Source organism: Pseudophryne corroboree, chromosome 5 (genome assembly GCF_028390025.1).
Source record: "Pseudophryne corroboree isolate aPseCor3 chromosome 5, aPseCor3.hap2, whole genome shotgun sequence".
NCBI lineage: Eukaryota > Metazoa > Chordata > Amphibia > Anura > Myobatrachidae > Pseudophryne > Pseudophryne corroboree.
Genome location: NC_086448.1, coordinates 144,347,982 through 144,372,758, shown reverse-complemented (window position 1 = coordinate 144,372,758; position 24,777 = coordinate 144,347,982). Strand labels below are relative to the sequence as shown.

At 44.2% G+C, this 24,777-nt stretch overlaps 1 protein-coding gene across 1 annotated transcript in view; it reads right to left on the bottom strand.

The window, feature by feature from the left end:
- Positions 1 to 24,777, bottom strand: part of LOC134929574 (ATP-binding cassette sub-family B member 5-like) — a 158,680-nt gene that overhangs the window by 125,655 nt on the left and 8,248 nt on the right. The window contains exons 2-10 of the mRNA XM_063925165.1: positions 21,979 to 22,046; positions 16,014 to 16,077; positions 15,326 to 15,386; positions 11,793 to 11,943; positions 9,125 to 9,165; positions 8,808 to 9,019; positions 8,531 to 8,702; positions 5,249 to 5,373; positions 4,719 to 4,893 (exon numbers count right to left, since the gene is read on the bottom strand). Coding sequence (XP_063781235.1) covers positions 4,719 to 4,893; positions 5,249 to 5,373; positions 8,531 to 8,702; positions 8,808 to 9,019; positions 9,125 to 9,165; positions 11,793 to 11,943; positions 15,326 to 15,386; positions 16,014 to 16,077; positions 21,979 to 22,046 — 1,069 coding nt within the window. The remainder of the gene's footprint in view (positions 1 to 4,718; positions 4,894 to 5,248; positions 5,374 to 8,530; positions 8,703 to 8,807; positions 9,020 to 9,124; positions 9,166 to 11,792; positions 11,944 to 15,325; positions 15,387 to 16,013; positions 16,078 to 21,978; positions 22,047 to 24,777) is intronic.

Genomic DNA, 24,777 nt, shown 5'->3' with positions numbered 1-24,777 from the left:
GCAAACTGTGCAAAACTGAAATGCACCACAGGTATGGATGGATAGTATACTTGACGACACAGAGGTAGGTAGAGCAGTGGCCTACTGTACCATACTGCTATATATTATATACTGGTGGTCAGCAAACTGTGCAAAACTGAAATGCACCACAGGTATGGATGGATAGTATACTTGACGACACAGAGGTAGGTAGAGCAGTAGCCTACTGTACCGTACTGCTATATATTATATACAGGTGGTCAGCAAACTGTGCAAAACTGAAATGCACCACAGGTATGGATGGATAGTTTAATTGACGACACAGAGGTAGGTAGAGCAGTGGCCTTCTGTACCGTACTGCTATATATTATATACTGGTGGTCAGCAAAACTCTGCACTGTACTCCTACTATATACTACAATGCAGCACAGATATGGAGCGTTTTTCAGGCAGAGAACGTATAATACTGGTGGTCACTGGTCAGCAAAACTCTGCACTGTACTCCTCCTATATAATACTGGTGGTCCCCAGTCCCCACAATAAAGCAGTGTGAGCACAGATATATGCAGCACACTGAGCACAGATATGGAGCGTTTTTCAGGCAGAGAACGTATAATACTGGTGGTCACTGGTCAGCAAAACTCTACACTGTACTCCTCCTATATAATACTGCTGGTCCCCAGTCCCCACAATAAAGCAGTGTGAGCACAGATATATGCAGCACACTGAGCACAGATATGGAGCGTTTTTCAGGCAGAGAACGTATGATACTGGTGGTCACTGGTCAGCAAAACTCTGCACTGTACTCCTCCTATATAATACTGGTGGTCCCCAGTCCCCACAAGAAAGCAGTGTGAGCACAGATATATGCAGCACACTGAGCACAGATATGGAGCGTTTTTCAGGCAGAGAACGTATAATACTGGTGGTCACTAGTCGGCAAAACTCTGCACTGTACTCCTCCTATATAATACTGCTGGTCCCCAGTCCCCACAATAAAGCAGTGTGAGCACAGATATATGCAGCACACTGAGCACAGATATGGAGCGTTTTTCAGGCAGAGAACGTATAATACTGGTGGTCACTGGTCAGCAAAACTCTGCACTGTACTCCTCCTATATAATACTGGTGGTCCCCAGTTCCCACAATAAAGCAGTGTGAGCACAGATATATGCAGCACACTGAGCACAGATATGGAGCGTTTTTCAGGCAGAGAACGTATAATACTTGTGGTCACTGGTCAGCAAAACTCTGCACTGTACTCCTCCTGTATAATACTGCTGGTCCCCAGTCCCCACAATAAAGCAGTGAGCACAGATATTTGCAGCCACCTGAATAAAACTGAGAGGATGCCAGCCACGTCCTCTCACCAGGGGTGTATCTAGGGGGCCGAGCGCCCCTGGCAAAGTAAGGGGCTGGCGCCCCCCCTACACACTTTTGGAATAAGGTGTGAGTATTGGAAATGGGGCATGGTCTTGTGGGGGAAGGGTGTGGACACAATAGTGCTTCCAATTCAAATTCTGCCACACAGTAGTGTCCCTTATTCACATTACACTGCACAGTAGTGTCTCGTATTCACGATACACCATCCCTCCCCCCTAACCCACCTTTCCCACAGCCTGACCTTAACCCAGCCCCCCCAAAAGCCTCTTCAGTGGTGCCTAACCCTAACCCACCCTTCCTAATCTCCCTCCCTGCAGCCTAACCCTAACTCTCCCACCCTCAGCCTAACCCTCCCACGCAACTTGCCAGTGGAGACTCTGGCACCAACTCGATCCAGATTTTGGCATTCTGCATCGCTATCTATGTTGGGATGCCAGCATCAGCATTCCGAGCAGATTCGGGATGTTGGCGTCAGCTTTCCAAACGCCGGGATGCCAAACGCCGGCATCTTGACTGCATCCTGAATGAAATGCTGATGAGCTGCTGTGAGATGAGCCTCAAACGGACCCAGCCATTAACCAAACACCATTAGTGGGATGGTAGAAGTGCTTCCTGTTAGAAAAATCATCAGGGTGCCATCACTTCCAAGATAAAATGATCAATTATACAATTAACTGATATACATTTCCTTGAACATGGCCTTGAAATAGGTAAGATATGTATTTTCTTTATTAAACTCAACAAGTTAAAGTTTTCGCTTACTACTTACTTACATCTAACATGCATGAAAATCGTGTACTTTTCCAGGTACTACAGTCCCTTCTCCCAAACACTGCCACTTTTTTATTATCTTCAACAACAAATAGACCTATAGCACTGTGCTATATAACAATTGCTGTGTACCTGGTGAGAGTCCATTACTGCCGGTGCGGCGCCAATGTCCATCAGCACCGCACTGCACTAGTGATCAGACTAGTGTCCGGCAGCACTGCACTTGTAATCAAGCTCACAATAAACTACAGTTCCCAGCAGCCCTTGCTTCCGGGAGCTCCCAGCAACAAGGGCTGCTAGGAGCTGTAGTTTATTTTGAGTCTGATTACAAGTGCGGTGCTGCCGGACACCAGCGCCGCTCAAGCAGTAACAGACTCTCACCAGGTACAGTCTGACAGTACTGCTTTTTTACCCTTTGGCCGCGGGGTGGCACAGCCAGGTGGCACCCCCTCCTTGCCAGGCGCCCCTGGCAAGTGCCATCCCGGCCAATGGGTAGATACACCCCTGCCTCTCACTATCATTTCCAATGCACAAGTGAAAAATGGCGGCGACGCGCGGCTCCTTATATAGAATACGAATCTCGCGAGAATCCGACCGTGGGATGATGACGTTCGGGCGCGCTCGGGTTAACCGAGCAAGGCGGGAGGATCCGAGTCTGTCTCGGACCCGTGTAAAAAGGGTGAAGTTCGGGCGGTTCGGATTCCGACGAACCGAACCCGCTCATCACTAATTGGCAGTCACCAGCACTGGTTTTGCCTATTACATTGACCAGAAATAATTTTGATTTGTCCTGGACCACCAACCCGAGGCACCCCTGCAAGTGTTTTGAAGCACCCCAGGGTGCCTAGGTACACAGTTTGGGAACCACTGCTCTAAGTCATACAGAACCCCAGATATCTGGTTGGGAAGAGCAATTAACAGGGTCGGATGGGGACCACTGCTTTGAAGTCAGATATCTCCTGTTCCACCAGGCCAGTTTTCAAAAAATCCTAACCACTTTGTGTGGTGAATGACATATTGCCAATTTTATGTTTCTCTGCAGCTAGCTTTCCTGTTGATGGTTTTTTTCTTTACCACTGTGAAATTATATTGTTTCTTTGATTTTACATGCCCTGACTTAAGCCCCCTATGCCCTTGGGCATTGGGCTTATTAGATGATGTTTACCGACTTGTATTGTCATGACTGGTGGGAGCAGCTGCAGCACTAGTATGTGCTTCCTGCTCTCCTCTCAATTTTTCGTCCTCTATATCTCTCAAGTATCAACAAACATGAACAAAGTGATGAACAGCATAAGCCAGAATTTGTACAAAAAATTTACCACCTACAGTGTCACAATACATGTTTAATTTCACCAACAGAGTTGCACAATGCGTGTATGAGTATGAAATAAAATATATAACTGTGGTACCACCTTCACCCACAGTGTCGCACAATATGTGTATGAGTCAGAAATAGTAATCAAACACTGCAGTTTAATTTCACCAACAGTGTTGCACAATACGTGTATGAGTATGAAATAACATAATGTGGTCTGGCCGGCAGTGTCACAGTACTTATGAAAATAAAATAAAAATTGTATTGTACACTGGGGTACAGCACAAATAAAAAAAATATTTTTTATAATTATATTTTAGGCTTTTTAGCTTTTATTACTTACACCCTGGGTGGATGGACAGTTCTCCCCAAGGTGGACAGAGCGCCCCTTATGAGATACAGCAGACGACAGACAGAGCACCTCTGGACTGATACTGATGGGACATACCAGCCCCTGGATGTACACACAGTATACTGAGTTTTTACTTAACACTGGGGCAGAGCCCCTAGATGTATGGACAGATCATTCCTAGGTGGACAGAGCATCACTTATCAGATACAGCAGATGACAGACAGAGCATTCCTGGACTAATACTGATAGGACACACCAGCCCCTGAATGTACTCAGTACAGTATACTGGGTTTTTAGTTTACTTAACACTGGGGCTGAGTCCCTGGTTGTATGGACAGATCACCCCTAGGTGGACAGAGCACCCCAAGTCAGATACATTAGATGACAGACAGAGCACCCCTGTGCTCTTACTGATAGGACACACCAGCCCCTGAATGTAAACACAGTATACAGGGGTTTTAATTAACCCTGAGGCAGAACCCCTGGATATATGGATAGATCACCCCTAGGTGGACTGATACACCAGTTGACAGACAGAGCACCCCTGGACTGATACACCAGCCCCCAAAGCAGTCACCAACCCCACACCCATGTTCCACGCCACACAACCAAGCACTGGGACGAACACGTCCTTTCAGTACACTCTCCACAGCCGGAGTGAAAATGGCGCCGATCACGGGACCTTTATAGAGTCCAAAACCCAGCAAGAATCCGACAGTGGAATGATGATGTATTGCCTCCTTTTGGGATCTTAGACTGGCGGGATACCCAAAGCCGGACTCAGATCGTGAAGTTTGGCTGGGTCCAGTTCTCGGAGAACCAATATCCGCTCATCTCTAATTTATTCATGGCTAAGTGTACAGTTTGCAAATCATTGCCTGTGTCTTACCAATTATTAATTTTAAATGTTAAACTTACCACAAGAGTTTTTCCAATGGTATATCCTTGGCCTCCCAGTATTAATGTTGTCCCATACCAAAATCCAAGGGCATAGGTGGCATATATAAAAAAATACATAAACCCAACAGCCATCTGAGAAGTAATAGCCTTTCTTATCCCAATTTCTTTAGCCTGTCCCAAATTGTTTGTGTACCTGAAAATATATAAAAAAAATCTTAAGTTTGAATCGTGCAATACTTTAAGAATGGCCAATGACCATGAATTATGATTCATAGTCGTTGGTCGATTGTTTAACATTGATGGTGGAAGGACATGTTTCTCTGCTATTGATGGCTGAGATGTGTCAATGTTGTTTTCTGATGTACAGTGCTTAGCCACACCCCCTACCCTGATTAGCCCACCACATTTCCTTGATCCACAGTATTGATGCCCATCAATTTCTGTCTATGGTTTTCTACCATCGATGGAGACCCATTTGATGCCCATTGTTATAACACTTGTATTTTTTTTTACCTTTTTGCACAATAACAAGTAAACAGGGCAAAAACCTTTTAATTTCTTTCTCTTGTCCTCCAAATGCCACCACTGTCCGTATTGAGGAGAGAACTTCTTCAGCCACGGCTCCTGCTTTTGCATAAGCTGAGAGCTCCTTGCTTGTCAGTGATACCACCATCTAAGGGTTTACAGTGAATTAGCATGGCATGACTAGTGTGAATTTGGGGATTCAGATAACAAGGTGCAGAAACACAGAAACATAGAATTTGATGGTAGATAAGAACCACTTGGCCCATCTAGTCTGCCCATGTACACGCACCCACTAAGGTCAATTTTTTGGGGGGGATCCAGTTAACCTACCACTATATTTATGTATTGTCAGAGAAAACCCACGCAAGCATAGGGAGAATACACAAACTCCATGCAGTTAGGGCCGTGGTGGGAATGGAATCTAAGACCTCCGTGCTGTGGGGCAGTAATGCTACCCATTATACCATTCATACTACCCCAAATATTATACACCTCCGTTGTCAACGAGCCTCAAACTCAAGGTAAAGGCTGTGCTAAGCATTGACTATACCACTAGGCCAAGACAACTACCTAAAGTTGACTTCTAAATATATCAATATCCATTTCTATCTACTTGATAAGAAGTTTAATCATCACAACAAACAGTTATTGTAAGCTTAACCTTCCACTGACAGACTGCAGTTCATGCATTGTTTTTTCCAAGCAGGCAGAATTTGCACATAAAAATATTCAAAAGCATTTTCACTTGTTTAAACCCTTTCCCGGTGGTTATAACCACAAAAAAATAAAAGTTCAGATATAAAATGCTTCAAAACCCAGAAACATAACAAAACCGGGTTTAGGAGGCCTCTAAGTGCTATCATCAAAATAATTATTGAAGATTAGACTCACAGTAATCAATTAAGACTCATCCTTAGTTCTGAATGGTTTCATATGTTCAATTATACAGTATTAAGACAATAAATGCCTGGGTTGGACACTATAGCGTAAGCGTGTGCCTCTTTTGCTTTTCTTTCTTCTGAGACTTTATACTAGAGATGAGCGGGTTCAGATTTACTCGGTTCTTAATGCCAGAATTATCGCAAGTTCTTTTTTTCAGGATTTTTCTTATTGGCTAACCAAAACACATGACGTCCGTGAGCCAATACGGAGATTTGAGTAAATCCGAGTAAAACCGAACCTGCTCATCTCTACTTTATACAAATAAGCCTTTCACTGGTGCACAGCCATGTATTACAAATGGCACTTACACATACAGTATTATTTCAGACAGTATTTTTGTGAACAAGAAGGCTCTAAAAAAATGTCAAACTCATAATTCATTATTTGTTTGCAGATTTTTTTTATTATAATAGAAACCCCATAAACACTGAAAAAAGCTTATTGAAAAGGTATTAAATCCCTGTGCTGTGGAATATACATGCTTACATGACGAAAGATATTTCCCTAACAATTGGTTTCCAATTATCATCTACCTGTGGATCATTAAAAGAACCAGCTTTTATAGATAAAAGACTCCCCAATTCAAATAACATTGGTCATACTGTGAAAGATAAAGTTATAGACATGCACACGATATGAGAAGGCTGCAAAATATCCAAGTGCTTGGATATCCCAGTGAGCACTGTTGGTCAATTGTGAGGAATTGGAAGCTGCATCATACTACCCAGACATTGTCTAGACAAAGTTGTCCTACAACAAAATCTTCATCTTAGCAAGAAGCAGATTTGTGGGGGAAGCCTCAGAGAGGACACCTGTCACTTTGAAGATGCTACAGATTTCAGTGGCTGAGATGCACTAGTCTGACCTGTATGGGAAGGTGGCTAGAAGCATTACTGAAGAAAAACCAATCATGTGTGGAATAAGGTCACTATATTGTTACTTGCAAATATATTAAGGGATATAAGTATTAAGCCTTGGAAAGAGATAAAGAGGAGTAGTTGCCCAAGGCAACCAAACAGATTCCGTGATTTCAAAGACTGCTATATACATGACAGAAGCTGATTGGTTGGTTTAGGCATCTTCTCAGCCTGTAACTGTTATTTATCTAGAACAGTCTATAGAAGAGCAGTTAGAAGCTATAGGCAATTTCTCCATTTTCTCTCTCTCCAAGGCTTGATATGTGTTGGTATCGGGATCCCCTCGGTTTGGATGCCATCTGTAAAAATACAGACCTAAAGTAATTAACTAAGCTATCCCTGAACCCCTACCCCCCTAACCCTAACCCACATTTCCCACAGCCTAACTCTCTCCCCCATCCCACCCACAGCCTATCCCTCCCTGGGGGTGCCTAACCCTAACCCTCCCACCCAGGGGTTAAAGTGAGCCGGAACGGGGCGGAACTACCGTGTGCTATAATGTGAATTTCGGCTCATACCGTGTGCTATAATGTGAATTTCGGCTCATACCGTGTGCTATAATGTGAATTTTGGCTCATACCGTGTGCTATAATGTGAATTTCAGCTTATACTGTGTGCTATAATGTGAATTTCGGCTCATACCGTGTGCTATAATGTGAATTTCGGCTCATACCGTATGCTATAATGTGAATTTCGGCTTATACTGTGTGGTGTAATGTGAATTTGGCTCATACTGTGTGGTGTAATATGAATCTCGGTTCATACTGTGTGGTATAATGTGAATTTCGGCTCATACTGTGTGCTGTAATGTGAATTTTGGCTCATACTGTGTGCTATAATGTGAAAGGGGTCCTATTATTGTGGTGCATAATGTGTATAAGGGGTATATGGTGTGGTAAACTACACTGAAGGGCACGCCTCCTTTTGCGTTGCCATGCCCCCTTTTCAGGAGCGTGCACGCCATCGGTGCGCACAAAATTACAACCTTCACTTTTCCATACCCCCACTTCAAAATTTACACTTGGGTGCTACTACTGTGGGCATTATTACTATTGTGTGACCACGCACCTTTCTTTTTGAGACCACACCCCCTTTTTGCTGCACATGGGCACCGCGGGGAGGTGGGTGAGTTCCACCACCTATCTAGGACCACTTTAAGCACTGATTACATATTTGTATAATTATTGATTCCATCTTACCTAAATAATCTTCAGTTACTTCAAAACATTAATGCCCTTATTTATCAATGAGTGATACATTTCATTGTGAGTGATAAATTGCACCAGCCATTCAGCTCCTAACTTCCATGTCACAGGCTTGGTTTGAAAAATGACAGGAGGTGATTGGCTGGTGCAATTTATCACTCACAGTGAAAGTTATCACTCATTGATAAATAAGGGTTTAAATACGATATAGCAATTTAAACAAAAATGTCACAGTCATTACCTTGGAACATATGGCGGTTGAAATAGCTACAAGTGGACTGGTAGCCATGATGACCAGTGCGAGTTTCCAGCCTGTGTACAGCGCAATCACTAACCCTGCCACAAACGTTGAACAATTCTGTGCAAGATGGCCAACTTTATCTCCTATTCCATCATTGATTTTATTGACGTCTCTAGAAGATATAAATCACAGTCATTAACAATAATGGTAAAATAATGTATACATTGCTAATAAAAGTCTCATTGGACAAGGCTAGACCATCGGGTAGGTCTCTTACTCTGTAAGACGAGTGTTGAGTTCTCCAGATTTGGTGACATCAAACCAGCTCATTTCTTGGGATAATACTGAATGGAAAAACAGTTTCCTCATTTTCCGTGTCTGTCTGGCGGCAGCTAGAACCCATAGAGAAACCTGGAAGTATCCAAAGATGATAACAGCAGCTCCTATTCCAGCATAGTACAAGGAAAACCTGGGGAGAGATGTAGCAACCTCATAATTATGCATAATACACTCGTAAGAAAGTGGTGCAAAAATCAATCATAAATAACTTAGGTCATACACAACACAACCATGTGTTAGCACTGATAAACTTACAGTCATCTGCTCAGACAGTGGTTTGAACTGAAGACATTCAGCTGTATATAAATAAAAAGGTAAAAGTTATGTTTCAATGTAGATTTTATTACAAATGTTTTATTACACCTTGTGATTGTTTTAATTATTGTTTGGACAAGTGCAGCATATTTGAACTCTCAAAATTTTGACTATATACTATACTATTTTTTTATTAAAAATTATTTTAGTGAAAAAAGATAAGACAAACATGTAGGTGCACTTACATGTGTATTTTGTGCTGCATGTACCTTAAATAGGCTTACCATACTATCCTTTAAAACCACGACACTAATAAATGACACAGGTTTTGTGACTGGCTGACTTCTAGCCTGCATTTTATCTAGTTTTAGTCAGCCACAGAACCTGTACAATCCATGAGCATCCCGGTTTAAAGGAATAGTATGGAAAGCCTATACCTTAAGCTATGTGCAACTTAAAGCATTATGCATAAGATGACCCTGGCTGTGGCCATACAGGAAAGCAGCCTCAGATGTGTCTTACAAATAATCAGTGGCATTCCACGGGTCGGTGACACCCGGTGCAGCCAATAGTACCCCCTTTGGTGTGTGATCCAGAAAGAGGACGTGGCCTCAAAAAAAGGGATGAGGCCTCACGGGAGTACCCTGCTGTCATCCCTTCAGGGGGCATGGCCTAGTGTTATACCCCGGATTACTTCACTCCAGGGGCGTGCCCAGCATCCACGGAGATGCTAGGCTGCCTCCAGGGACGGTTCTACTATGAAACTAATTAAGCTTCAGGGCCACTAATCCCATTTTTACCTCTCTTTGTACGGCTATAGCTCGTAACCAATAACACCATGATAACCCGGCTTCTAGTACAGCATCACTGCTATTACAGCTTTGATGCGTGCTGCTTAGTACTATGGCAGCTGCTGTTGTAGTCTTGCTCTGTGATTTGCTGTCTGTGAGCTTCTCTTTGTGACATTCCCAGGAATGGTGGAGCCTGAGAGTGCCCATCCTAGGAAGTAGGCTGGGAGCAAGGACAGGTGAGAAGGAGCCCGGGACAAGGAGGCGTCTAATAAGGTAATTTTGCTGGTGCTGAGCGGTGTGTGCTGTCAGGGGGTGGTGGTGCTGTGAGATAATTAATGAAGTGGGGGTGCTGTTAGGTGATTATTGAAGGGGGGGGGAGCTGTGAGTGGTTGATATTAATGGGGCCAGGGGGGAAAGGGGGGCCCTGTAACCAGACCTGCCCCACAGACCCTTGCCCTGTCACCCACCACATCTGCTCCACAGACTCTCTTACCCCGTCACCCAACACATGTGCCCCTGCAGGCTCTCTCACCAAATACCTGACCTATCCCCACAGACACAAGCTGGTGGGAAGGGTCTCATTGTATGGCCCCTATTCAATGACTCCACCCCATTCTCCGCCATTTGGGCCTAGAGGTCCTTGCAAGGGCAGCAAGACCCTTTGGACCTTGTTGAATGTTGCCCTATTGTTGCTAGTTGCGAAGGGGCCCCCATAACAACTTAAGCTTTGGGGGCCCCATAAATGTAGATCCGCCACTGTTTGCCTTTGGAGACTGGTGCCTGCAAAGCCGCCTCCTTTTCAGCGACAGAAGCTGATTACTGCAGAATAATCTCACATTGCAGCACCAGGCTCCTGTCAACCGGCATTTTGATGTCACCCCCTGGAAGCGTGACGGGTCTGGGACTGAGGGTCGACAGCACAAAGGTCGACACACCTTAGGTCGACGCCAATTGGTCGACACACCTTAGGTCGACATGGACAAAAGGTCGACATGGACAAAAGGTCGACAGGAACAAGGTCGACATGGAAAAAGGTCGACGTGAGTTTTTTATGTTTTTTTTGGTGTCGTTTTCTTCGTAGAGTGACTGGGAACCCCAATTAGTGCACCGCGTCCCCTCGCATGGCTCGCTTCGCTCGCCATGCTTCGGGCATGGTGCCTTCGCTCCGCTACCGCTTCGCTCGGCACACTTTACCGTTCCAATCGTAGTCCTCGTGGATCGTTAAGTATGAAAAGGTTAAAAAAAAGAAAAAAATCGTGAAAAACTCATGTCGACCTTTTTCCATGTCGACCTTGTTCCTGTCGACCTTTTGTCCATGTCGACCTTTTGTCCATGTCGACCTAAGGTGTGTCGACCAATTGGCGTCAACCTAAGGTGTGTCGACCTTTGTGCTGTCGACCTGGAGTCCGGATACCAGGCTTGACACCTTTGTGAGGCCCACACTACATGGGTTGTACCATGGGCTGGGCTGTTGCTGGATTTAGCCTGATCTGTGTAATGTCTGGCTAAGAAAAATGTGATAGAAGAAGAAGGGAGGAATAAAGCAGGGAAGCTGTAAGCATTGCTCAGATACAGTGTATGAGAAAATGTGACGTACATCATTTGTGTCAAAGATATAGATATGTCCTAAAATGGCCACTGTAGTGAAAAATACATTGTATTACCGGTGATGAAAGCTGTTTATACAAATATTTAAACCACTCATGCATTATAATAATATGTAAGAGCATGCATAGCCCATGGTGCTTCAGTATTTCTATCAAAGGCATAATAAACTGTCTTTTATTTTTTTATATATATTCAGAAATTACTAATTTCACTGATAAAAAAAAATGCATTAAATGTGTAATTAATAAAAGTGAATGAAATCATCTTACATGTATTTTGGAGGGATGAGTTATAACACACTATGCTGTCAGCCATTTCGCCTAACACAATGAGCATTATAGGGTGGCAGACACCATTTACCATTGCTCCAAGGAATCCAATACTCATATAGAATATATCCAACCCTTCTGCAAATCGAAACTATCAACAACAGAAGAAGAGAAATAAGAAACTCAAAGTGAATATAGCAAGTGCCACTTTACACGGACAATGGGGGTCATTCCGAGTTGATCGTTAGCTGCCGTTGTTCGCTGCATAGCGATCAGTGAAAAAAAAACTAATCTGTGCATGTGTATGCACCGCAATGCGCACGCGCGACATACGGGTACAAAGAGCATCGTGGTTTAGCACAGGTTCTAGCGAAGCTTTCAGTCGCACGGCCGAACGCTGGAAGATTGACATGAAGTGGGTGTTTCTGGGTGTCAACCGACCGTTTTCAGGAAGTGCTTAGAAAAATGCAGGCGTGTTGGAAAAACGCAGGCGTGGCTGGGCGAACGCAGGGCGGGTGTGTGACGTCAAAAGCCGGCCCTCCGTCGTTAGAATCAACGCACATGAAGAGTAACTACAGGGCTGGTCTTGTTTTGCACAAAATGATATTGCAGGCGCTCTGCTGCACAAGCGTTTGCACTTCTACAAAGCGAAAATACACTCCCCGGTGGGCGGCGACAATGCATTTGCACGGCTGCTAAAAACTGCTAGCGAGCGATCAACTCGGAATGACCCCCTTTGTGCAGTAATCATAGCTACACAATAACAGGGTAACCTAATTTGGGGTGGATTTATCACTTGAGCAACTTCAGGTCATGTTTATGTGCCAGATTATCTGACCTCAAGTCTGCTAGACCATGTCCCTCACATGACATTTCAGGGTCGTGGCCATGAGTCAGTCCCTAGTTTTTCATTGCATAGGAGGCAATCCCAGCACTCCAGCTGCTGCTGGGCTGCGAGCAAGGCATCCACTCACTGCTGCTCTGTAGACAGAACAGCAATGACAGTGTTCCCTAACCTCTCGACTGCCCGTTGGACCCAGCGACCCTTAGGCGAGACAGCGAGACACTGCCTGAAAAATGTTCTTTTCAGCATCCTAACACCTTGCCTACAAGTATAATATTGTGATGTTTGTACTAGAGGTGTATCCTGCTCCACCAAGAGCGGACAAGGGCTCTGTAACTGAGGAGGGTGCGTGGCCAAATCTGGGGAGACATGGCCAAACACTACCTGTGCTAAAAGCTGTATGTTTAGCTATCTTGTGGTCATCCAGATGTTAGCTAACTACCAACTCCTGAAATTCATTAAGAACACCTGTCAGGCACTCTTTATAATAGCAACAAGTGAGGGATTTTATGTGCATTCCAAAGGTGCGCACGAAAATGTTCTTTTCAGCATCCTTTGGTCTGAAATGAGTATGTGTGGCAATTATAAACAGCTCTTGTTACTTATGTCCACACCGCCAGTCTGTGTAAATCAGGGTCAGACCTAGGACTCAGTGCTCGGTGATTGTCTAGAGTACCAGAGACTAGGCACTGATCCTCGCTCCTGTTATAGTCCTTCTGTATACCAGTTTTGTCTTACATTCTCTGTTGTTCTCTCAGCTTGATCCAAAGTGACTGCCACTTTGTGAACCAGATTGCTGCTACAGAACATGAACACTCTCTTGCCTACTATTTTTGAGACAGCATTGCAAACCGTGTGCCAGAAATTTGGAACTGCCCCTTGACTACACTTTGTACTCAACCCTTTGGCTACTTCTCCTATTTGCCCATACCTGTACTGGAATTAGGAGCTGCTTTGACTTTGCTATTACCTGCTCCACTATCTGTACTGCTGTCAGTATTAATATTAAAGCACAATTGCACCATGACATCTAAATTATTTGAGTTGCCTTCATATCCCTACCATATTAGCTCCTACTGTTAATGCCCTCCCCTGAAGCAACTAAGTAGCCTTTCCACCTTATGAAAGTGACAACACTTTATAAAAAGCTCTATTAAAACTCTCTGCTATTCGTTACCAGTTAATTACTGCTGTTATCTGTTTCCTGGAAAGGAGACTTGCCTTGTTCCTGGATTTCCTGATTCATTTCTCCTGGTTTATGACTTGGTTTTCTTTCCCTTATATTAATTTCTGCTCCAGTGCTGGACTGACTGTCTAATATTCTAACTCATCCCTATGCACGTTAAAACCCTGCACTTCTGCACTATTCATTATTTTTCTCTTGCTTTAAGACTTGACTTGTTTTTACTGTTCTTTCTCAGCTGACATTTTCATGGTTACTGATTAACTTAAGTCTTTCTGCTTACCGACTTACGTCTTTCTGCTTACCGACTTACGTCTTTCTGCTTACCGACTTACGTCTTTCTGACCGACTTGTATCTTACGTCTGATTAACTTACGTCTTTCTGCTTGCCCTATGTATACATTTATACTGTTATGCTCCCTCTCCTGTCTCTAAACTTTTTGACTACTATACTTCCTATTACTTATACACATTGTTGTAATTCACTTCTGTTATGGCACCCTACCCTGTATCCACGTCTATGTGCAGTGGTGTGCGAGTAAAGACTTTCTGAACTCTCAAGTTGCTGTCTTCCTGCTATATCCCTACTGATTATACTATGCTCAGCTCTACACCGGCTATTAGGCGGCGACCAGTGGCGATAAATCACCATCCCCGAATCACTGAGACATATATATTTATGTAATAAAGATAAGGAGTGTTGGAGTTCACGTCCTTATTACCTGGACTGGCTATTGGTTGGGGTCCTCTTTGCTAATCTCCTTTTATCCATTTCACAATAAGTACGCTTTAGTTAATGCTCTATTTCATCCGAACATTTTTTATTTTTTTTTACAATTTTTTTATTGAGGTATTGTGGAGAAACAATACATAGAATCTCATACAAAGTAGAAACATCCAGTCATGACAATATGATCATTATTTGTTCATTGATACGTACAACGGTGATAGAGATTCAATTCACAAATTCCGCGTCCGTCTACTTATAAAGAATTATACATGCAAATAGTAGAGAAAAAAACAATATAACATGAATGCTTTGAATCACAAAGTTATTGCTCTGGAGCCCGGGAAATGTAGAACCCACTGCTTAAGACAATCGGCGGGTCACCCACCGCCAGTCTGGTAACATACCATGTGGTATTTTTTAAGCTATGATGAATCTGCTTTCTGTTAGCAAGTGGTAAAGTACTAATATATGGTTCCCAAATCGAGAAAAATCGTTCTACTCTCTTTTCTTTTTCCAAAAGTGTTTCCAGCCAATCCATTCTGAATATAAAATTAAATTTAGTCAAGAATAGTGGTATTTGTGGAAGTGTACTATCCAACCATCCCTGCAAAAAAATTTTCCTACCTGCCGCACTGAGCGCTAACAAAAGTTGTTTACTTTCTAAAGTCATACAGTCCGAACGTTTTTTTGAATGTTTGATAAAAAAATTCCTTGCCAATGTGTTGGATGGTGGACTTATTAAAAATAAAAAGCATTCGTCTTACATAATGACTTACAATCTGAATTGGACCAACCGTCTTCATTTTTTCTTTTTGTTTCTTTTTCTCATTTTCCTCCCTTGGAAAAACATTGAATGCATTAGGAAGTAAACACATGTACCCTATAGCACTGACTTTTTATATTATCAATGTTTTAGCAATTTTGAACAAAACCAAGTAGAATGCAGGGCACAGCATGAGAGATAATAGTTGTACATGCAGATTCAAGAGCAGTAAAACCAATTGCCTGACAACTACATGTGTGCGCTATTTATTGCCAACTGTACTGATTGATCTGAATATCATCTTGCCATTCTGACATACTGTAAGGCCAAAGTATGTGTGTAGAGAAATTTGACTAGTCCTGTGATTGGACCAAATAACCAAACTTGCAATGTACATGATGAGTATGCCAGTACATCAATGTGAAGTAGCATTTCCATAGCTTCACGTCCTCAGCTAATACCATTCTGATATCTAAAGCTGATCAGCTACATAATTCTTTTTTATGACATACTGTATAAGGAGCTCTTAAGAAATGTTTGACACAAACTGTTATTTAGAGACACTGCAATAAAAATGACTACAGCAATAATCACACAAATACAGATTATACTAATGTTTTAACTTATTTTAAACTCAACACATTAAATGAATACAGTATTTCATATTTACTAACACTCCTTCCCCTCTCTCAGATCACAACCTTATCACTTGCATGCTTTCCTCCATTACATCAAATTCAATGTCATTGAAGTCTGCCAAACCTCCTCAAACCCACAGAAATATTAACGTTATTAATTTTCAACAACTATCCACCTCTCTACCACAGCTATTCTCACCGATTTCTACATTCACCTCTCCTGATACGGCTCTACCTGAACCACACTCTATAAATAGTACTCGATTAAGTGGCCCAGCTACCCATCACACTCCACATAGACTTAGATGTCCACCGTGACACTCTAAATTCGCAAGACACCTACAAAAAATCTCACATAAAGTAAAACGTCAGAGGCGTAAATCTCATACTCTAAGTGACTTCCTCACATATTAGGCCATCTACCACTCTTGTCGTAATGCTCTGGACACTGCCAAGCAAACATATTTCCAATCTCTCATCTCTGCTCAAGCCTCTAACCCCAAGTTTAATTTTAATACATTGAAATCACTTCTTATCCCTTCCTCACCCAACCCACCAGCTACTATCAGTGCACAAGATCTCATTTCCTATTTCAAGAACAAGATTCATAAGATCTGAAATGAATTGGTATGCTCTTATGAAAGCAAGTGAACTCTCAATTCCCTCCTTGAACCATCTGGCACCTTCTCTTCATTTGATCACACAAATGAAGATGAAGTATCTTCTCATCTGCCTACTCTGTTACCTCTCCTCTTGACCCTATAGCCTCACAAATCAGTATAGCTATGTATCCTGTGCTCATCCCAGCCAGTGGTGCAAGGAGAAAAAATGTCTTACAGGTACTGTGTGCGCGCGCCTAAGGCGCGTGCACCCAAAAATGGGTGTGGCCAAATGCCACATGGGGCGTGGCCAATGAAAAGATACATTGCCCCACAGTGCCAGATATACATTGCCCCACAGTGCCAGATACACATTACCTCATTGTGCCAGATACACAAATGCCCCCAGAGTGCCAGATATAAATTGTCTCACAGTGCCAGATACACAAATGCCCCCAGAGTGCCAGATACACATTGCCCCATAGTGACAGATACACAAATGCCCCCAGAGTGCCAGATACACATTGCCCCATAGTGACAGATACACAAATGCCCCCAGAGTGCCAGATATACATTGCCTCACAGTGCCAGATATACATTGCCTCACATTGCCAGATACATATTGCCCCACAGTGCCAGATACACAAATGCCCCCAGAGTGCCAGATATACATTGCCTCACAGTGCCAGATACACAAATCACCCCAGAGTGCCAGATACACATTGCCCCACAGGGCCAGATACACAAATGACCCCACTGTGTCAGATATACATTGCCCTCAGTGCCATATACAGAAATGCCCCCACAGTGCCAGATATGCCCCCAGTTCCAGATACAGAAATGCCCCCAGTGCCAGATACACATGTCCCCACAGTGCCAGATATGCCACCAGTGCCGGATACACATGTTCCCCGCAGTGCCAGATACACATGTCCCCCGCAATTCCAGATATGCCCCCAGTGCAAGATACACATGTCCCCCCCAGTGCCAGATATACCCCCAGTGCCAGATACACATGTCCTCCACAGTGCCAGATATGCCCCCAGTGCCAGTTATGCCCCCAGTGCCAGATACACATGTCCTCCACAGTGCCAGATATGCCCCCAGTGCCAGATACACATGTCCTCCACAGTGCTAGATATGCCCCCAGTGCCAGTTATGCCCCCAGTGCCAGATACACATGTCCTCCACAGTGCCAGATATGCCCCCAGTGCCAGTAATGCCCCCAGTGCCAGATATACCCCCAGTGCCAGATACACGTGTCCTCCACAGTGCCAGATATGCCCCTAGTGCCAGTTATGCCCCCAGTGCCAGATACACATGTCCTCCACAGTGCCAGATATGCCCCCAGTGCCAGTAATGCCCCCAGTGCCAGATATTACCCCAGTGAAAGATACACATGTCCCCCCAGTGCCAGATATGCCCCCAGTGCCAGGTATGCATGCCTCTCCGCCCCCCCCCCCCACACACACACACACTCACCGCTGCTGCTGTCCTGTGTGTGTGAGGGGATTAGAGTGCAGTGTGTGCCTCTCCTGCCCCTCAGTCGGTGCGGGTGTTTTTATTCAATTCAGCGCCAATCTGTGAGCCAATCAAAGCTTGCAGTCTGGCAACATTGGCTGCCGGTCCGTGAGCTCTAATTGGCTCACGGGCCTGGTGCTGAATTGAAGAAAGTCACTGAGGGGCAGGAGAGCGAACACTGCACTCTCCTCCCCTCATGCAGCGGCGGTGATCAGCGGTGATTAGTGGTGATCAGCGGAGGGAGGGGAGTGAGCAGCGAGGAGCGTCGGCCCGTCGGCATGCGTACGGCGTACCCACGGCTAAATTATTAAGGGTACGCCATACCCACCCGTACCCGCCCACTTGCACCGCTGATCCCAGCCTAAATTAAAATCTGTAATCTCTCTCTATTTTACTGGTATCTTTCATCAATGTTCAAATATGCAGCGATTACTAAATTCTGACCGTAACGCTCTCTCAAACTCCCGTCCCATTTCTCCCCTCCAAGCTACTTTATAGACTTTGCCTACACTCGCCTCACACACTTTCTTAACTCATACAATTTATTGGACCCACTTCAGTCAGGGTTTCATGCACAACACTCCACAGAGACAGCACTGACCAAGTTAGTAAATTATTTGGTCACTGCTAAGTCTAAAGACTATTACTCACTTTTTATTCATCTAGATCTCTCTGCTGCTTTCGACACTGTTGACCACTCTCTTCTCATACAAGCACTACAATCCCTACAATTCAGGACACAACCCTTTCTTGGTTATAATCCTACCTGTCTAATCGCTCTTTCAGTGTTTGCTTCTCTGAATCTACCTCATTTTCGCTACCTCTATCAGTTCGAATACTGCAAGATCCTCTGCTTTTCTCAATCTATACCACATCTATTGGCAAACTAATCAGCTCTTTCAGATTTCAGTATCATATGTATGCATATGATAATCAAATCTAGCTGTCTTCTCCAGATATGTCACTATCTGTAATGGTCCGCGTCACTGATTGCCTCTCTGCTGATTCATCTTGGATGTTATCTCACCACCTCAAACTTAATATTTCCAAAACAGAATTAATTATATTTCCACTGACCAATACTAATTATCAGCCTGATACCTCTATCACTGTTGATAACTCAACAATCAATCCTACCCCACAAACTCGCTGCCTAGGTGTGATCCTTGACTCTGACCTGTTCTTTATTCCCCACATTCATTCTGTCTCAAAATCATGTTACATACATCTAAAAAATATCCAAAATACAACCATATCGTACACAAGACACTGCAAAAACTGCAATCCAGGGCCCTCATTCCGAGTTGTTCGCTCGGTAATTTTCTTCGCATTGCAGCGTTTTTCTGCTTAGTACGCATGCGCAATGTTCGCACTGCGACTGCGCCAAGTAATTTTGCTATGAAGATAGTTTTTTTACTCACGGCTTTTTCTTCGCTCCGGCGAACGTAATGTGATTGACAGGAAATGGGTGTTACTGGGCGGAAACACAGCGTTTTATGGGCGTGTGGATGAAAACGCTACCGTTTCCGGAAAAAACGCAGGAGTGGCTGGAGAAACGGAGGAGTGTCTGGGCGAACGCTGGGTGTGTTTGTGACGTCAAACCAGGAACGACAAGCACTGAACTGATCGCAGATGCCGAGTAAGTCTGAAGCTACTCAGAAACTGCTACGAGGTGTGTAATCGCAATATTGCGAATACATCGTTCGCAATTTTAAGAAGCTAAGATTCACTCCCAGTAGGCGGCGGCTTAGCGTGTGTAACTCTGCTAAAATCGCCTTGCGAGCGAACAACTCGGAATGAGGGCCCATGCTCTCATTATCTCCTGCATTGATTATTGTAATAGTCTTCTTACTGGTCTTCCCAAAAAAAGGCTCTTTACCACTACAATAAATGAATGCAGCTGCAAGGCTGATCTTTCTCAACAACTATTCATCATCTGCTGATCAACTCTGTCAGTCCCTCCATTAGTTGTCAGTATTCCACCGTATTCAACATACAATTGATAATGCTGATTTAGATTACCTTATAACTTCACAATAATGGGTAAGAGACACAGTACGCAATTGGCGTATGGGGTACCATAAGGGTACGTATTTAGCGTAGCATACACTAGGCCGTGATCGAGACGCACATGCGGCACGCTCGCTCATAGCTTAATGCGTGGTGTCGAGCACGCTATAGGCGAGCGACTACCGTAATGCTACGTTATCAGCGTAGCGGACGCTCGAGACCACGAGGAGATCACGAGCGGCGCTGACGCTCACAAGATGACAATCAGTAAACCTTGAATGTAACACACAGAAAGGATATTCTTATACTGTAAACCTTGTACTGAAACACTGTAGCGATATAACGCTGCTTAACCTTGTTAACACTAAAGCTGTTTGAGCGATCGAGACGCTCCTATTACCCTCTGCAATGTAATGAACACACAATACCGTGCTAAGGATCCAACACCTTTACTAACAAGCTTTTAGTTATATCGAAAAGGGGTATAACAGTTACAAGTCATACACTACATACTAACATATAATTCTAACAGAATATCTAGACAGAAATATATAATAACATTACAATCTTAAACTAAACAGAGAGAGAGAGAGAATGTGGCCAATACAAACAAAGAGCGAGATAATCACAGATAATTAGTTACACACACTGGGAACGATCGCAGTGCAGCCTGGTACCAGCTCCGAGTTAGTCAATATGAAAACCGTTTGTGGAGAGTGGGGGAGCTGTTCAGGCTGGCTGATCTTATATACACTGAGTACAGTATACTACAAAGGGACCTAAAATCTCATTGTTCATTGGACACAGGAATGTCTCCTCGCATCATATCAAAAGGTTATAGGTTAGTTTGAACAGGTGGGCTGTGACTATTTCAAACAGCTCAGGTGGGTGGGAATCTCCGGATTCCCGCTGCATGGATAATGAATCGCAAATATATGAAATGTCCAGAATCTACTAATGGCCATAACTATACGCAGGAGCGATTAATCTTTACCTAACCAGCACCGGATTGTTGCTATTAAAATACTCTTCAGTTAGGTACCAGACACAGCTGTTCAAACCCTGTCTGACCCTTCGTACCATACAAAGAGGGATTCCCAAGTCCGTGAACAAGTCACATTAAACAAACTTACAGTTATTACTAAGGGGAACATTATCTATAAAACATGCTATATGGATTTATTATCTAACGATTGAGTCGCCCGCTAGACGCACACAAACTCTACCGTAAATGCACATAACACGCGCTCGAGCGCATGGCCGAGGCGCTATCACGCGGCTGCGAGTATCCGCACGCACGGGAGAGAATGTGCACGTGCAGCATGCACGCGCATGAGGTGAATATATGGCAACGTGCAGCGTGATATTTTTCTGACTTTGACACAGTAAAATACTTTTACTTACACACAAGGCTATTAACCAAACTGCACCAACATATATCTGTTTGTTCATCTAAAAATGTCTCCATGGACTTCCGGTTTCAGTCTAGATGAGATAGGGAGCCCGCTGTGAGATATCCGTCCCTGCCGCCCCACAAACAACCTTTTCTATGGCGCTCACGGCTTCCATAACCCCTGGTACCGGATCCACTGCCTCCGCGATCGTGATCATTTTGTGACCCCAGTGACGCCAGCAGCCTCTGCGCCTCAGCCTCCAGCGCGGCAGGAGAAATGCCGCACAGCGGGGAACATGGCGCCGGATGCCGCCTCAGAAGCGATAACTCCAGCGCACAAAAAAACGGCCGCAGATGCCACGGGCTCCACTGCCTCCCAGGTATGCCATGCTCCAGACGCCCCTGTCACCTATGGCGATGTGGTGGAAGCCATTAGAGCCACCATGGCCCCCCTCCTCTCCCAGGCAGTGTCAGATATCACACAGCAGCTGCAGCAGCAGCTCACTCAGCGAGTCACTCTCACTGAATCTCAACTGCATGCTGCTAATCATGACATAGAGGGACTGCACCATTCTGTAAAAACATTAACATCTGAAAATTATCAAATATGTAATAAATTAGATGAAATTGAAAACAGATCGAGAAGAAATAATATATGCCTGGTGGGGTTACTAGAATCGGATAAGGGCACCGCGTTAGCTCACTTTACGCGGGTCACCCTCCTGTCATTATTGGGCATTGAGCAGGAATGTCAGGATCTTGTGATTGAGCGAGTTCATCGCGTGGGGCCGATCCCTACCGTGACCCTCTTTCGCTGTCTAAATTACCTCCACAAGGTAACGTTTTGGTCAGCCTCCTGTAGAATGAGGGATATTCAATGGGAAGGGAATAAGCTATTCATCTTCCAGGACTACTCCGTGGAGTTGACCAGGGCCCGGAAAGCATTTTCCCCTATTTGCTCTCAACTTGTATCAGAGGGCCGCAAGTTTTGCCTGTTATACCCTGCACGCAGTGGCGTAAGTTTATCCCAGTTGCCCGGAGGCAAGACAAATATTGGTGCCCCTCCCCCCTATATATCATCAGTGAGCCAATAAGATGCCGTTTTGAGTTCCGAGTAACACTGAGTAAAACCGAACCTGCTCATCTCTAATTCTAACTGTATGAAGCCACTACAAAACCGTTGCAACTAGGCAGATCTATGTAGGGGTCCAACCACACTACATAGATCTGCTCAGTCCCTCCCAATGCTGATTATTTCTCTGACAATTAATTTGCAAGTGACATATCCAGGATTAGAACCCACAACCTATTACACTGGAAGCATGCACCTTACTGATGGAGATATCTGCTCTTGCATAGGAAGTATGAGAATTCTAACTATATGAAGTTACATGTAATTGTCAGAGAAATAACTTCATATAGTTAGAATTCTCATGTTTCCTTCATAGGAGCAAATAGCTTCATCAGTAAGGTGTCTGCTTCCAGTGTATCTATAATAAAGAGGGTGTGATTTGTAAGTTGTAGTGACTAGTGGGGAAGTCGGCTACGGAAGAGATACCAGCTGCTGTCACTTAACTTAATTGATTAATGTTGCTGAACACACGGAACAGGAGGAGAGGTGCCCCGCTTCAAAGCAGGAGCCCGGCGGCAGCTGACTCCGTTGCCTCCCAGAGTTCTGCCTCTGCCTGCACGTTTACGTCTGTATGAGGGCACTTCCCACAAAGACTTTCTGTCACCAGCTGATGACGCTGCTTACCTACGCAACCTCTCTAGAAATGATCACTCGGATATCTCAGACCTGCCCGCTGTGGACACATGAGCACGCAGCTTCACTATCACTTGGTGATAGGCCTCTCCTCCTCTAGTTTGCTGGACACTTGAATATCCTCAAATTCCTGTTTTCAGATGCAAGCTACAGACCCCATGTCTCTCAACTGTGGCCTAGCCAGCTCTACTCCTCATCTTGAACGCTAACCTATATCTCCACGTCCTCACATGTGTGGGACACAACATCGTGGTTTCTAACTACTGACTCACAACCCTCTCCTCAAGCTTAGCCTTCCTGGGAAGATTCTCATTTTCTTATTACAGATTTCATCGTTATATGTCTCGCTCCCGGCAACCTGGAATCCTCTTGTGGGTTTTATACCCCCCCTCTTTCTTACAGGTCTTTTTGCTGATGGGCAGTCCACCCCGGGACTCTCTCCATTTATCTTTTTGTTATGTTAAGGTCCTATATTACGTTGTTATTATTATGTTTATATGGTGGGGTGGCTGGATGGAACTCCCTACTCTCTTGCTCGGTTAATAGCATCCGTGTGTGGGCTGGATAAAAGTTTGCAGCTCTCACATGCCTGCTAGCTGGAAGCAACAGGCTTTACTTATGGCTTTTCATTTGAATTGGTTATCCCTGCTATTGATAAGCTGTGTACAATTGTCTATTCCTATGTTCTTTTCTACCCCCATTTTTCCTTGTCTGTGTCTCTTTCCTCCCCGCGCTCCCTCCCGCTCCCCCTCATTGCAGTTATACAGTACTGTATGTTGGATCCAGGCACCATCCTTCTGCACTCTCTCTTATATAATGCCTGACTTAACGGTGGGGTCATGGAACACTGGAGGCTTCAACTTCCCAGCAAAAAGACGTAAAGTATTACTTTATTTTACTAAACAGCATATCGACCTGGCATTTCTCCAAGAAACACATCTGACTCAGGAAGAAACTTCAAAACTAGCATGTTTAAACTGGCAGGTGATGGGTTCCAGTACATTTAATTCCAAATCTAGAGGGGTGGTAATACTGATCAAACGTCATTTATCATATGACATATGTCCTCTATAGTGGACCCACAGGGTCGTTACGTCATTTTGTCAGTAAAGATTCAGAATAGGCCCTACTTACTATGTAATGTTTATGTCCCTAATGTGTATGCTAAATCCTTTTTTCAAGTGTTACTGGCTAATATGAGTCCGCTGCTTTCAGACCCATTAATATTCTGTGGTGATCTCAACTTAATCTCCTCTCCTTATTTAGATTGATCACATGCTCCATCTAAACCCCTTACTTTGCCCAAACTGGGAGTCCCTCAATTGGCAGATAGATTACAACCTGTGGATATATGGAGGACTCTTCACCCTATAGACAAGGAATATATTTGCTTATCTGCCACACATCACACCCTATCTAGGATAGACTATATACTTCTATCTCATTGTCTCCTACCCCAGGTGACTATTTCTCACATTGAGGCGATTGCTCTCTCGGATCACGCCCTGATCTCGACTACCCTTCACTTTCCAGACACTT